At 40.6% G+C, this 15,072-nt stretch overlaps 1 protein-coding gene across 2 annotated transcripts; it reads left to right on the plus strand.

Moving 5' to 3' along the window:
• The first annotated feature begins 3,319 nt into the window (after nucleotides 1–3,319).
• KNSTRN (kinetochore localized astrin (SPAG5) binding protein) lies at nucleotides 3,320–9,522 on the plus strand. Of its 2 annotated transcripts, XM_074289270.1 has the most exons (10): nucleotides 3,320–3,384; nucleotides 3,783–4,208; nucleotides 4,405–4,499; nucleotides 5,353–5,470; nucleotides 6,169–6,216; nucleotides 6,383–6,488; nucleotides 6,672–6,765; nucleotides 7,571–7,632; nucleotides 8,116–8,190; nucleotides 8,649–9,522. In XM_074289270.1, the coding sequence occupies exons 2-10, from the start codon at nucleotides 4,156–4,158 to the stop codon at nucleotides 8,778–8,780; spliced, it is 783 nt and encodes a 260-aa protein (XP_074145371.1). In that variant the 5' UTR covers nucleotides 3,320–3,384; nucleotides 3,783–4,155; the 3' UTR covers nucleotides 8,781–9,522. The 2 variants fall into 2 exon arrangements, with proteins under 2 accessions (XP_074145371.1, XP_074145370.1); XM_074289269.1 differs by lacking the exons at nucleotides 3,320–3,384; nucleotides 3,783–4,208 and having other exon boundaries at nucleotides 4,248–4,499.
• The last annotated feature ends 5,550 nt before the right edge of the window (nucleotides 9,523–15,072 follow it).

Consider the following 15,072-nt stretch of genomic DNA (forward strand, 5'->3'; position numbering starts at 1 on the left):
GGAAAGGAAAAGATTTAAGATTAAAGCAAATTTGTTACTTATGGAGCAGGCATTTCACACAATGGAAGGGCTCAGTGGAAGGAGTAGGCTGGGAATGAGTGACACTTTGGAGGTGGTATTAAGGGTAATGAAACTAGGTGGGGGTTAGGGAATGACATTAGAATGATTACTTAGAAGAGTTCTGAATTACTGGGATGTGAAGAGTATGGATCAAGCCCTCTTGGACCAAGTTGGAATTTGAGAATCTAATCAGTAAGTGAAAATTTTAAAGTGATTTTTATGATATAAGGGTAGAATTCCTTCAGAGCCATGAACAATACAGTTGAGCGATTAGAACTTGGAGTAGAAGGAATGATGACACTCTCCTTCTCCAAAACAAGAATTTAGGCTAGAAACAAAATGTCAATCAGTTCCTACAGAAAACTTTGTGTCTTTAGATAAAACTGATCCCTAAGAATTGGAAAGGAAGGAGGGTCCTGAGCCTTCTTCTGTTGTGGGTAAGGGGAAAGAACCCATATCAGGGAAATGCTGGTAAATATCAGTTCTATTATATACCTCCCCTCGGTTGCAAGGTCTAAGGTGCTTTTAGAGTGCATTCATCCTGTCCCAGGATCTCAGTTGATACTGAGGCTCCTGCTACATCAGTATCCACAGTACATTCTACATCCCATTTGCCAAAATTCCCTAGAGGGAAGTGCTGACAATGATTAAGAACAGTTCCATTTTATGTTTTTAGATGACCTTAAAGCTTTTTAGGAAATTGTGGGGAAAATTTTGTAAAGCTTAAGGAGGAAACGCAAGAAGCAAGAACAAGTTCGTCACAAATGCTTCCAAACAGATCTAGAAAACACACCAGACCAAATGCAGATGGGAAAATCCAGAAAAACTTCTAGTGAGACATCTGACCAACCCAGATTAGCATGCAGAAACAGGCAGAAAATTCTGCAGACAAGATCTGGCCAGGAAGATACTGCATATGGGAGCTCAGAAAGAGATTCTACCTTAGGGCAAGAGAAGGTTCTAGACTCCTACCAGGGAACTGCATGCAGAGGAGACAATTTTAGTGCCCACCGGGACTGACAAGAAGAGATCGGTACCCGGGAGTAGTGTTCCCAGGTAAGCAGGTCTCATATGGTACAACAAGAAAGGATCTAGTTGAGAAACAAGCAGAAGCTTATTCATTGGCTCAGATCCAAGGAGTACAGATATTTCATTTCTAGTATCCTACCTCAGTTTGAAGCTTGCAAAAGAATTGCCAGGTCAGGAATCCCAGGCCAAAGGTAAGCAAAGAGCACAATTCTATCACTCTGATCTGCCAAGCTTTGCTGCTGGCTGATAGGAACTGAGTCAAAAGCATTCTACTGTTGCTCAAGCCAAGCCCAGGTCAGGAACTTGCAGAGATCAGTCCAGAACAACAGACTGTGCCCCAGGTTAAATCACCTTGGGATTGCAGATCTCCAGCCTGTCCCTATAACACAAAAGAATACAACCAAGAATACAACCGCAGCACAAGCCCAGAAGTGTACAGAGCCTAGAATTAGGGTCCAGAGTCAGAAAATAGACTTAAGAAATGAGCAAAAATCCACCATAAAGGACTACTATGGTAGCAAGATAATTTGAGACAAATAGCAGATGAAAATTACTCCAAAACATCTAAAGCAAAGCTTGGGCCCAAATTCAATGAATTCCTGAAGATTAAACAAGTTTAAAAAAAATTCTAAAAGAAATAAGGACATTTTAGTCAAAAATTGAAAAGGAAATGAGAGCTATGGGAGAATTAGAAAGGGAATGTCACAAAAGGCACAAAATCTTATTAAAGCAACAAACTCACTAAAATTAAAATTTATTAAAAGGAATAGAAGACGACAAGAATATCAAAACAAAGTCAAAAGATGAGAAAATTAAAGAAAATGTAAGGTATCTTACAGCAAAAACAAGGAACATGGAAAATATATCAAGGAGAAAAAATTTTAACAATCATTGTACTACCTATATGCCATAGCCAGAACAAAGAAATAACATTTCAATAAATCTTAAAAGAAAACTGCCCAGATCTTTTGGAATCCGAGGAAAAAGTGGAAATTGATAGAAATCTATTAGTCACCTCCTAAAAGAAGTGCCAAAATGGAAACTTTAGAAATTATAGCCAAAATACAAAAGTTCCAGGTGAAAGAAAGAAAAACAAATACTACCTGCAACATTTAACTACCGAGGAGTCGGAATTAAACGTGATTTAGTGGACAATTTGGAACCCAGATTCCAGAAAGCAAACGTTACCCAGCAACATTGAGCAAGCTACTGGAGCATGGGAAGAGGTGGAGGTAGAACAGATCTTTAATGAAATAGACGACTTCCAAGTATTCCTGATGAAAAAGACAGAGCTTGGTAGAAATTTCAAAGTTCAAACACAAGTTAAAAGAAAGCTAAAAAGGTAAACAAATAAGCAATGCTAAGGGACTACACTAGGGCAGCAGGGGCTCTCACACTACAGCCTGGGGCCAGATGCGGCCCTGAGGATGTTTATGCGGCCCTGAGGATGTTTATGCCGCCCTCTGGTTATGGCAAATGGGCTGAGGGGCGGAGACAGAGTGTGAGCTTTGTTTTTACTAGAGTCCGGCCTCCCACAGTCTGAGGGACAGTAAAAGTTGGAGGACCACTGGGATTTCCTGCTTCCTAATATGGAGAAATGATCAGGGGGATCATCTAGGGAGTCTTCTCAGCCAGAAGACCTGGAGGTGCTTCTCTTATGTCTTAATGAGCTTAAGAGAAGAATACAAAAAGAGGGGAGGCAGCACACCCTGGGGGCAGCTGGGGGAGAGAAAGGAAGGTTAGGGAGACAGGCCCACAACTAGACAGCTGACCCAGCAAGAAGGTGGGGAGGACACAGCTGATATTTCGCCCTCGTTTACATCACATTCAGAGGTGGGCGCAGAAGTGCATTTCATGCACCAGAGACATTGGAGGGAAAGGAAAGAAGGGGTGAGTTAGAGAGTGGAGAGATTAAGGGAGGGATTAATAAAACAAACTAGGCTTGTGCAAAAACATCTTTTAAAGTGGCAAAGAATGGGGCTCTGAAGGGCGCTCAGAGTGTGGAATGACTACACATGTTCTGTACATAAATGATGGATCGGCGGAGTACTGGTGGGTAAAAAAGGAAGAAAATGATTTCAGGGAAGCCTGAGATTCGTGTGAAGGGACGCAGAACGAAGCAAGCAGGACCCGGGGAGCAAAGAACACGACAGCAAGGTGAAAGAATGAGTGCTTCAAATCAGCACGCGGACTGGAGACCGTTTCTGAAATCAGGAAGTGAGGAACCCCTGTCCCTTTGCTCCGACAGACTCGGAGAGAGGAACTTCGCGGCAGTGGGGGATGGGAGGGACCAAGGCCAGTGTGAAAGTGTATTTAACGACCCATTTAAAACAGGAATTTTTTTCTTTGACTCTTAATTTGGAGGGGGGTAAGTTGAGGGGTGAGAATATAGATTTCTGCCAAAGTGAAAAATGCAAAATAAGAATACGGATTTTTCCTGAGTGAAAATTACAAATTGCAACTACAGAGGAACGATGGGTGTGGGAAACTGCATCTGCGGGCACGGCGGATGGAGTTTAATTCGCTGCACGGTTTTCTCTCCCTCTGTTTTCTTTATTACAATGATCCTGGGGAAGACACGTATTCAGAAATAACAGTGACATAAAGGCAAAAGATTGCAAAAATAAGTATTTTAATCTAAAATGACTATTAATTCAATAATACTTTCTAATTAGTCTGTACTTTAATCACAGGCCCACATAAGGGCGGCGGAGCGCCAGACCTGGAGCCGGGCCCTCGCTGTCAGCCGTGGATCCCGCGGAAATCAGACACTCGCTTAGACGGCTGAGACGTCCTTCCGGACCCAAATGCACTCCCGGAGAGACGGAAAGTGCCCCTAACCGGGCGTTCGGGAACGGCCCGCCCCGCCCCAGGCCGCCCGGCTCCACCGGCCAGTCCCGGCAGTCCCCGCCTCTCCCGGGCCTCGCTGCCGTACAGCATGGCCGCGCCCTCAGCTTCCGTCCCCACGGCCGGCGCCGGGGTGAGGCCCGCCCCGCCCCCTGGCACGGGAAGTTTCTATTTGAAATCGCGAGGCGCGAGCGGCCGGCGGTTTGGGTCGGAGCGGTGATGGAGAGCGGGTGCACACTGGGAGCCGCGGCCTCGGCACTTGAGCGTCCCGGGTAGAGGCAGCTGGGAAGGAGAAGGGGCCCCGGAGTCCGGGGGGTGGGGCGGGGAGGCGCGGGGACGGGGAAGGAGGCTGCGTCCCACGAAGGGAGGGTCTCCTCCGAAGGGGTCCCGGGGGCCGTCCCGCATGGGCAGCCGGCCGGGGTCCCGGGAACTTAGGCTTCGCTTCCAACGGAGCCCCGCTCCCTGCAGACCGCAGCCCGGCCCCACGGCGAAAGTGAGCTCGGCGAGGCCCGCGTTCCCCGGCCCGGCCCCCCCGGCGGCGTGGGGCGGAGGCCCGCCAGCGGGTGAGTGACGGGCCCGGTCCGAGCTCTGCTTCCGGCCCTGGGCCGAGCTTGCACAAATACAGGGGCGGGGCTGGAACGGGGGATAGCGCAGGTGAACTGTAACTAGCATGTGTGTAGCACTTACTACGGGCCCGGCACCGTGCCAAGCGCTCCACGGTGGTTTCTTCGTTTGTTCCGCCTCACAAACTTCTCACCCATTGTACAGATGAGGAAATGGAGGCTTATAGAGGTGCGAGTGACTTGCCCGGAGCCGCACAGCTAGAACGGGTCCGAAGTCTTGGTTGTTGCGAAATACAGCATGAATTATCTAGAGCATTCGGAAAGGCCTTTAGAGGAGCGCGGCGTTTGAGCTCCCCTTCTCTCTCCCTGGGGTAGCCCCTTCCCCCACAGCTGGATCACTGCCTTCATTACCAGTTAACCGCCCCACATAAATCTCCCCGCTCTCCCGCTCCAAGCTGGCCACCTGCTCCTCTTACAGATCTGATCACATGGCATTCGATAAACTGCCCATCACTCCCAGTCAGCCAGGAAACTTCCCGGGCGAGAAGCGCCCTTGCGGACTGGTCCCCTTCTCCCGCGCGAGGCACGGAAAACAGGGGCAGTCTGTGGTTGTTACGGCTCCAGCCTCAGCGCCGCGCTCTGCAAAAGGGAGGAGTCAGGGCAGACGTGCAGAGAGCCCAGGGACTTAGAGTTAAAGGTGCAGGAAGAGACCGGCAGGGGAGGATAAATCCTGCATAAGTACTGACGGGATAGACCTGGAACTAACGCGGCTCATGTGCAAAGTCAATATTGTCCCATTCTCCATGCATATGTTTTGAGAATAAAAAGCTTTATTCAAAATTTCCTTTCTCAGAAACACATCCTCGGGGCGCTTCTAAGAGTAAGATACCCCAGAAGTCCAAGGAGGAACTCCACAAACCTCTCAACCCCGCAGGCTCAGAGAATGAATTGTACAGAACCACCAAGCAGAGGTACGAGCTTGGATAGAAACAGCCTCCGGTACTCAGATGCACGGTTTGGTAGGAATGACTCCAAGGAACCACAACTGAACGGGAAGTTTTCGGTAGAATATGACATAGGAATTACTGCACACTGCTGTTGAGGTGTCATCTCACAGTCAGTCCCCCAAATCTCTTTGTTGGTCTGTTCTGGAAAGGACAAATTGAAATCTATAAGAGGTATTTTGAAGCTTTCCTTTCCCCTCTCATCACAACCTTTTACGTAGCTATAATGTCTATAATGGAATTGGAAATAAACCGATTAGTCATGTTTGAATGGAGTCATAACTTCTAATTAAGCTCATCTTAGAGCTCATCTTTGGATGGTTTGGTTTTGTTAGCCCATTTCCCTTTATTGTAGAAAATTCAGAGTTCTTTCTAACACTCTGAGCTGAAATAAATATGCTTTCCTTTAGCCCTGAGGCTTGGAGATGGTTAGAAATAAATTTGGAGGACCTGGGAGAAAGTCCCTTTAATAATACTGGTGTGGCTTGTAGTCCCCAATCTTTTCCTACAGACTAAAAGAGTCTCTGTGCTGGTTTCCATTATAGCCATAGTAAGGAAGAGTTAAATGATTGCTAAAGGACCCTTACAGCTTTAAGCCAATGATTTTCAATGCCAACGACACTCAGGTTGTTCACTGGCTTTTTTCTGTATTGTTGACTCTCTAGGCAGTTGAAGACTATGGATTCTGCTATTAAGAAGAATGTTAAAAAGAGGTAAATCTTGGGGCAAATGAAACTGCTTTTGTTTTCAAATTTAGTGTCCTTTTATTTTAGTGTCACAGACTACTGCCTAAGCAGTGCTGTCATTTCTAGCAACTGGAAAATGTTTTTAGCTTTTTTTTTTTTTAAAGCATAATTTAGATTCAAATTATCATTGCAGCTACAAACCATTAAATCAACAGAAAGCTGAGGAAGAGCTCAAAGAGAAAAACCAGTTGTTGGAGACAGTTAACAGGCAGTTGCAACTAAAGCTGACTGAAAGCCAGGTAAGAAGTCAGTCCTGTGGAATAGGAATCCCGAGGGATGACCCTTCAAGTAGCCCAAAGACACAAGGTTCCCCAGAGCTGATGTGGAGGAAGGGAGGCTTGGGCCACACCTAGCCAAAGTAGGAGAAATTGTAGAGGCCATGTCTGGAAGGCAGACTGATTGGAAACCTTGTGATCTCACAGGAAGAGTTGAAGGTGCTGACTCAAAAGGTGGAGCTGCTGGAGAAATCTCAGGATAGCTACTTGGCAGTTTTGGAGAGTGGTAACATTGACCCAGGTGAGAGGCCTGTGCCCTTCTGTGAAAGCTTCCAGAGTTTCTTTGTTAATCTGACTTTGAAAGAGTTGGACCTCACATTATCATAATTCCTGTTATTAGCTCATTGACAACTGATCCTCAAGATTTCAACATAGTCATTGCTGTTAGAGTCAGAGTATGGGGGATAGGTGCAGAGAAGGAGGAAAGGTTGTTGGGCTGATAAGATTTTAGTGAGAGTCAGTAGAAGCTTTTGTTTAATAATGAATACATAAATAATAGCTGTTACTTATATAGTTCTTTAAGATTTGCAAAATGGTTTGCAAATATTATTGCTGTTCTGTTATCACAACAATTCTGAAAAGTTGGTGCAATTATCATCTTCACTTTTCAGTTAAGGAAATTGAGGCAGACAGGTTATATGATTTGCCCAGGGTCACATAGCCAATAAGTATCTGAGACAGCATTTGAACTCAAATCTTTCTGATTTCAGGTCTAGTAGTCTAGCCACTTCACTATCTAATTGTGTAGCTAACAGATAAGAATGATATCTTTCTCATGTGTAAATTCTTGTAAGATTAGTTGCCTGTACTGCTTGGTATATTGCATATAGCATGGTTTTTATGTTCTTAGAAATAGTAGGCATTCAAAATATTTTGTATTTTATCTTATCTTCTCAATTGAAACATCATTTTTCATTTCCCAACGTATCTAACATAATTTGTTATATGTAGTAGTTGCTCAATTTCTTGGGGTAGATTGGGATGAGGGGGAAGATAAAGGCTCAGGAACTTCTGTATCAATCACTCACTGGGGACATACTTATCAGTTACAGGCAAACAGATCCTGGAAAATCGGCAACAAAAAATGAAATGTCAAATGGAGTCTATGGTGAGGGACTGGGTATTTTCTATACTATATATGCTGATTATAGTAAAAAAAAAAAATAGCTAAAAATAGAGTGGACTTGCATGATGTTAAACTTGCTAAGCATAATTTGACCTTTAATTATCCAGAAGAGAAGACTGATGTCTAGACCAAAAAATTTTTTCTTTAAAAATTAGTAGGTAGCTATTTATTTTTTATCAGTAAATCTAAATCTCATATATAGTTTTTTCATTCACATCCCTTATTAAATTCTCCCTTCTTCTGGGAGTGAACTATATGATGCAAAGGACCAAATTTTCTCTCTTCCTTCTCTGAAATAAGATAATTGTTCACTTTAGAAGCTCGTTCAAATTCTCTTTGGAGTAAAATAGTTTATAACACCAATATATTTGACTAGAATAGGTAAACTTTTATGTTTCTGATCCAAATTTTCTTTTTGATCTAATTTCTGATCCAAAGATTGCCCTCCATCTTATTTTATGTTAGTTGCTTCTGGAAAGTCTGAAAGATGAACTGAAGCTTTTTAATCAGACAGCTACAAAGCAGATGGAGGAATTACAGGTAAGTGTGTTGTTTTGAGGTTTTGCATTCCCTATATTCTTGATATTCCAAAGCCATGATTGGCACAGGATGAAAAGTTGTATACAGCTCATGGAGTTGATGATCTTTTGGCAATACATTTAAACTCCCTGCTTTAAAGCTTGAATACACATTTGAACTTTTCAAATATGTCTAATAACATGAAATCTAGAATTCTGGATTATTTAAGAATTTAATCATCTAGATTACTGCCATACCAACTCTATAACACTCAGGTGGTAAAACTCAAAAAACTCATAAAAAACATGTCCTATTGATGGTAGAATACATATTATTTATATAGAAGACAACCATATATAATTTACTAATTGCCATTTTGTGTCTTCCCTGGTGGAACAGAATGATAATTATAAATTCATCTGCCATATTTCCCAAAGAGTCAAGTGAATTTTTTTTTCCCAATGGCTCCTTCTTTGTAGGTATTGAAAGTGAAGTTGAAGATGGAAGAAGAGGAAAGAACTCATTTCCTTGAAAAACAGGCAGCATTTAACAACAAAAGAGATGATCTTACAGCTGCCCTTGAGCAAATGGAACAATTACTAGCACTTTGAGAAGAAAGAGGGCTTGTTCCTTCAGCTAAGGCCAACCTATAAGAACATTTTTTTAAGTCTTCCTAGGACAGGACTTCCCTTACTGTCCCAACTAAAATATCTTCAGAAACAAAGTTGGAATAATCCAAGTTTGTCATGAGGAGCATTCCTGCCTTTTAAGCTTCTATGTTGGCCAAGCAACCAGAGATGTGAATCATCTATTGGTATGTGGACAACCTTAAAATCCAAAAAGGAAAACTGGATCCTTGGGCTACCTTGCTGTGGTCACTAACTAGCAATTCAGCTAGAGGGCAAAATCAGAAATTGAAATGAGTTAACAAAAGGATCATTTTCAGATTGGGGATTGGAAATTAGAAATGTTAAAGAGTTTGTAGAGTGGACAAAAAGAAAAGAGATGCAGAGTACCATGCTGTCATAATCTGATTTGAACCATATTTTTTTGGTTTTACCTTCCCAGTTGGAATTTAAATATATCTTTATGGCATGAAGTCTACCACACGCTGCTTCCTTTCTGTTTTCCAGCCAAATTTCTGAATTTGAAATGGGTTAACTTAGATTTTCCTAAACAAGGAGGGAAGGTGTACAAATGGATGATTGATATCTTTGTGAAATAACTGACTAGGATAGTGGACTTGGAATGAATGTGTTACTGGGATCATCTTGGTCCAGTTCGCCTGATGGTATTTTTTTAAATTTTTCTTAAGCTAAAATACGTCTACAAATAAATATTTTTGCACTAAAATAGAATGGAAAAGGAGTTATTAAATACTGTGTGTGCCAAGTACTATGCTACATACTGAGTTTATAAATAGAAATTCAAAGAACGCACATTTTACTTGAGAGAAAAAATATATGAGTTCAGGGCTATGAAAGGTCATTAGGGCTCAGTGTCAAATTAGATGGTAAAGCTTGTAGAAGGATTATAAATTAAGAGGATATATTGGGGGCAGTGCAGTGAAAGTGCACCAGCCCTGAAGTCAGGAGGACCTGAGTTTTAATATTCCCTCAGACACTTAACACTTCCTAGCTGTATGACCCTGGGCAAATCACTTAACCCCAATTGCCTGAGGTGGTGGGAGAAGATGATACAGTGGTCTGGTGATTTGGAGGAGCTGGGGCCAAACCTATGAGAAGGGAATATCCCTTGTATGATCAGAGCAAGAGACAGGATAGGTGACCACTCCACCCTCCAGCTCCAGGTGGTGCACTTTAGCAGGGGCTTTGGGGTTGGGCTGGGACATTGGGGAGAAAGTCCTTCACAAAGTGTATCTCTTTAACATTAAGGAATGAAAGCAAGCAATCTTTTAAAAACTAATTTGTGCCTCTACACAGTATTGACCTTACTGGTCTTTGGCTCTTTTTCCCTGGGCCATTAATAAGACTATTTATCTAAGAATTATTTCCAATATTTGTTACAAGACTCTAGGTGACCAGCATGTGCCCAGTTGGATCAGGCTTCTCATGCCCATCCCAAATTGTCTACAATAGTACTCGAAGCCACTGAGATCCTTGGGCTCCTTTTTCAAAGGCAAAAGCCTTTTCCCATGTGATGTCAGGGAGGAAGTGAATTTGAAGGTAGCCAAAATTTGTCACTGATGCTTCTCTCTTTTTTGGTGTTCCTTTCCGGGCTCCACTCTCCTCATTTGTCCCAATTCTAATTGTATCCCTCCCTCCATGTAGCCACATGCTGTCAGGTAGGCTTTTTTCCAGACTCCAGGGAATAGATGACACTTGGGAAGCATCCATAATCCCACCTCTGATTTGTCATTCATTGAGACCTTAGAGCAGGCGGGCAAAGAGCACCTCAGTCAGCAGCTTTCCTGCAACCCCTTCTCATGGAGGTGTTACCTAGTTTGGGAGACTACAGATTTCCCTCTGGCCTACAAGCTGGCTCCAGGCACATCTACACTCCTCCTTCCTCCTTGTTTAGTATTTGTGAGGTTCAGTCAGCATGAGTGCATTCTCACCTTGGTGATTTGTATTCTCTAAATGAAGTTATCCCAAGTCTCAGGGAAGAACGGTTCCCATTTATATGCCCTTCCCCAGTAGCTTTTAGAGTTAAGACCTTATAATCTTACTAGAGTGCAAAGCTTTAGAGAATCTGGCAAGGCCCCACAAAACTTTTCAATGACAATGAGACTTTGACAACCATGAGTGAACACTGATTTTTTGGGGACAGAACATAGAGAATTCAATATAAATAGATGGATGTTTCAGGAAAACATGTAAATTGATATAAATTGTTTTCAAAGCTACCTTTGCTTCCTTCTAAATTTTTTTTTGTTCTCTGCTGTGAATCTTTTACTTAATTTTTTTCCTTCCTCTTCCTCCTCCCCTCCCCCTCAGCATTTTGAATTCTTAAAACAGTCTTTAACTAAAAGGGACCTCTGCCTCCTAAATTTAAAAATCACAGCATTCAGGTCAAAAAGAAAAAATATCCTAAAGATGCATCTAGATAACATCCCACAACTTCTCTTCTATACAAAGATATTATAATGTAAGAAACTCATTTATGTCAAGTATGAATTTAAAATATGAAACAAATCTTAATCACCAACCAAATGACATTAATGCAGTTGAATGAGTCAGGTTAGCTACAGAAACCATTCCATTCCTCTATCAATATTTAGCATTCTGTACTACTTGCATTCAGAGTAAAAGAATGGAAGGGAATAAGCTTACTACAATTCTAGTCCTGTTAAATGCATTTTTTACAAATGGCTCATTTGATCCTCACAACCACTCTGCAAGATAGATGGCATTATTCCCATTTTATTCTTAAGAAAACCAATGCAGATTTCATATATTCATGTACCAGCTGCTTTACATATCTATAAGAATAAAAATATTTATGAAATGAAGCTTTAGAAAAGCAATTCTTGTGAAGTTCACAACTTTACAAACATCTTCCCATTTTCCTCTTTCAATGAGAAATCATTTTAAACTTCCTGCTAATATTCTACTAATTTCTGGATTTTCTTTTTGGCATATACTAGATATTTTGATAATTGGCAAAGCTGAGAACTTTATGTTGTCCCAACTTGGATGAAAATTACTGTCTATTATTATCTTTTAGAAAAAGTTATTATTCAATAGTGCCCTCTAATTATTTGACATATTAGTGCAAACAACCTCCTTTGTCTTTCCCTTTTATCCTATGGACTTTGATTAGGCTTTTTTGTAGTTCTACATCATGATACAGTACTAAACTTTCCTTCACTGCTACTTTGCCAATCATTCACATGTTTATTTCCCAATCAACTTCACAAATAATTTTCTTCTATAACCAAAAGTTTTTGCAACAACTTTTCTCATTTTTCCAAGCAAAACACTGCATATAAGTGCATGGTCCATTTTAGTTTCAAGTGACCTTGCTTCTAAATAGGTAAAGTTTTACCAAATCATTCATAAAGGATCATAACTCCATTTTCAAAATATTTTTATTTTTCTAAATTTGCCTTTGACTTAAGTCTATGAGTTGGAAAGTTAATATAAGAGTTAAGTGGTTATTCAAAAGGCAAACTTTGGTTTTGGAATTATTACAGGAAAAACTTTTCATTATTTTGGTTTGGGCCTGAGCATTCTCTAATTGGGAAAATCACCTTCCTTTTTCACTCTCCAGGCTAGGGAAAGAGTAAGAGATGTCTGGATGTTGTTTGTATGCATTTTCCATAAAATCTGTTACTTTTAACAGTCCTAAATACCAATGGCCTTTAAAACACACTAAGCTTTTCCAATTTATAGAAACTATTAAAACATTAATCCCATCACTATATATATATATATATATATGTATGTATATATATATATATAAAATGTTAAACAGATTAATACTTCAGTCACAAGTTCAGTCTTAGTTTGTCATGCTGCCAGTTACCATATTTTGCCATAAATTTCTGCAAATAAGGAAAGGATCTCTTTCCCTTCTATCTGTATTCCTTTCTAAACTCTTAATTTGATCAGAAATAGAAATACTTAAATGAAACTATTTAAAAATTTTTGAAACTTGAACAGAAAATTTTTTCCCTTTTTTTTAACCTTTTTCCTTTGGTTGATGAGACCATAGGAAAAAAATCAGCTGAATTTAGATACAGAATACATACAATGCTAAGAGAATACATTTTACATTCAATAAAATATAAATCATTGCTCATTCTTAAGCTACCAATAATACTCTTGCTCTCCTCCTCCTCTCCCCAGATACCAATAGTCCCTACCTAGAATGGGAAAATTCCAAAAACCTTTACAATACATAAATTGTCAGAATCTCCATCATTTGGCTATTGAAAACTGATTTTCATCAATATATACATTTCATGTGACACAGGGCTACTAACTACTTTAAATGCCAGACCTAAATTTTTATTTACTTTTTTTTTTTTGGGGGGGGGGAATGATTCAGTTTTATCTTCAGGCTGAATTGGTTCCTCTACTTTCAGAGGTCATCCAGAAAGGTTTTTTTCCTCTCTCACTTGGAAGACACTATCTTACCATCTTCTTTTCTCTCAGGACTGATGACAAAATTTCCAGATTTAAGAATAAAGAAAAAAAAGACAGAATAGGTAGATTTCTTGTTAGTGTATGGAATGCCAGGTGCTGGGTCATCAGGCTCAGATTTCTTAGTCTTAGCCTAGGTAGCCATTTAAAAACAAGAGCCCCCCCCTTTTTTTTTTGAACACAGGGTTGGATTTCTTTGACTAAGACTTTTCTTTGTTTTTGAGTCACTGCAAGTTGCAAATCAAGAAATAGGGACAAGCTGCTCAATTCAAATAGGTCCAGCTGTGGGTAACAGAAATTTTCAGGTGCCAGGTAAATGGAAAGAGATGGAAAGCAGTAGGTATGCACAATTAAGGTAAGCCCTTAACAGAAGAGCTGCCATATATAATAAATATACCAAAGAGCCTAGACTTTCAGGACTGAGATTCTCAATTTTTTTAATACAATTCTGCAGCCTCCATTATTTTGAAATATTGGAAAAGAAAAGATTGGTTCCCAAAATTCACGGCACATAGGCTTTGTTAATCTCCTCCATAATGTCAACTGAATCAAATTCGCTTCTAACCTGTAGATGGCTGGACCCCAACAGAGTAATCAAACACAAGTTTCAAATGGAGGGAACCATGGGGCTGATAGCCCAGTTGATACAATTCAGGCTCCAGAGTCAGGAGGGTGTGAATTCCAATTCAGTCTCAGACACTTGGCACTTTGTGTGCCCCTAGGCATATTACTTAAACCCAATTAATCTCATCAAAAAGCCAAAACAAAACAAAATCCACAAAGTGAAGGAAAGGGCTGGCAAGCAGAGGAGGAAAATTAGACACAAGTGCCAGAGTCCAGGGATCACCTGCACAGCGATTACACCGCAAATTGGAGCCCCGACAATTCAGGGTAACAGCAACAATGAGACAAGTTTGATTCAAAGCAGAATAGCATGACTAGAACATGGGTGCTTGGTCTTGTACTGAGTTTGTCTGGAGAGTATCTGAGCTCAGAACATACTTGTGTGATTTTGCCAGAGGAGGTCATCCAGAGGGTGGTCAGCACAGAAGATTGTTAATGTCAAGCTCAGTGTTTGCTTATTGGGCCTTAACTCTAGAAAACTGAGGATCTCCCAATACCTTACATTTAAAGGGACCCCACAGTCAGCAGCCCTATCCAACCCCTCCTTTGTGGTAGTTTTTTAAAAAATATTTTTAAAAATTTGTTTTTATTACTTTTTTTTCTAACATTACTTTCTATGTAAATTTTAAGTACCAAATTCTCTTCTTCCCATACTTTCCACATGTTTAAGCAAGTTAAATGATGGCAATTAGTTATACATGTGTAATCATTTTTCCATATTAGGAGTATCACCTTTCCCCCCCTCCCAAAAAAAGAAAATTATTCTTAAATATGCACTCAGTTTATAGCACTTTAAAAATAATAGCTTTTTATTTTTCAAAATACATGCAAAGATAGTTTTCAACATTCGTCCTTGCAAAACTTGTTCCAAATTTTTCTCTCCCTTACCTCTCCCCTCTCCTAGACAGCAAGTAACCCAACATAGGTTTAACATGTGCTTTTCTTCTAAATATATTTCCATATTTATCATGTTGAAAAATAAGATCAAAAAGAAAAAAAATAGGAAAAAAAGCAAGCAGACAACAAAAAAGATGAAAATACTATGTTGTGATCCATATTCAGTTCTCATAGTCCTCTCTCTGGATGTCAATTACTCCCTCCATTACAAATCTATTGGAATTGGCCTGAATCACTTTAGTGTTGAAGACAATGGTTGGACTAGATCACATAA

This window comes from Sminthopsis crassicaudata, chromosome 2, assembly GCF_048593235.1.
Source record: "Sminthopsis crassicaudata isolate SCR6 chromosome 2, ASM4859323v1, whole genome shotgun sequence".
In the NCBI taxonomy this organism is placed as follows: domain Eukaryota; kingdom Metazoa; phylum Chordata; class Mammalia; order Dasyuromorphia; family Dasyuridae; genus Sminthopsis; species Sminthopsis crassicaudata.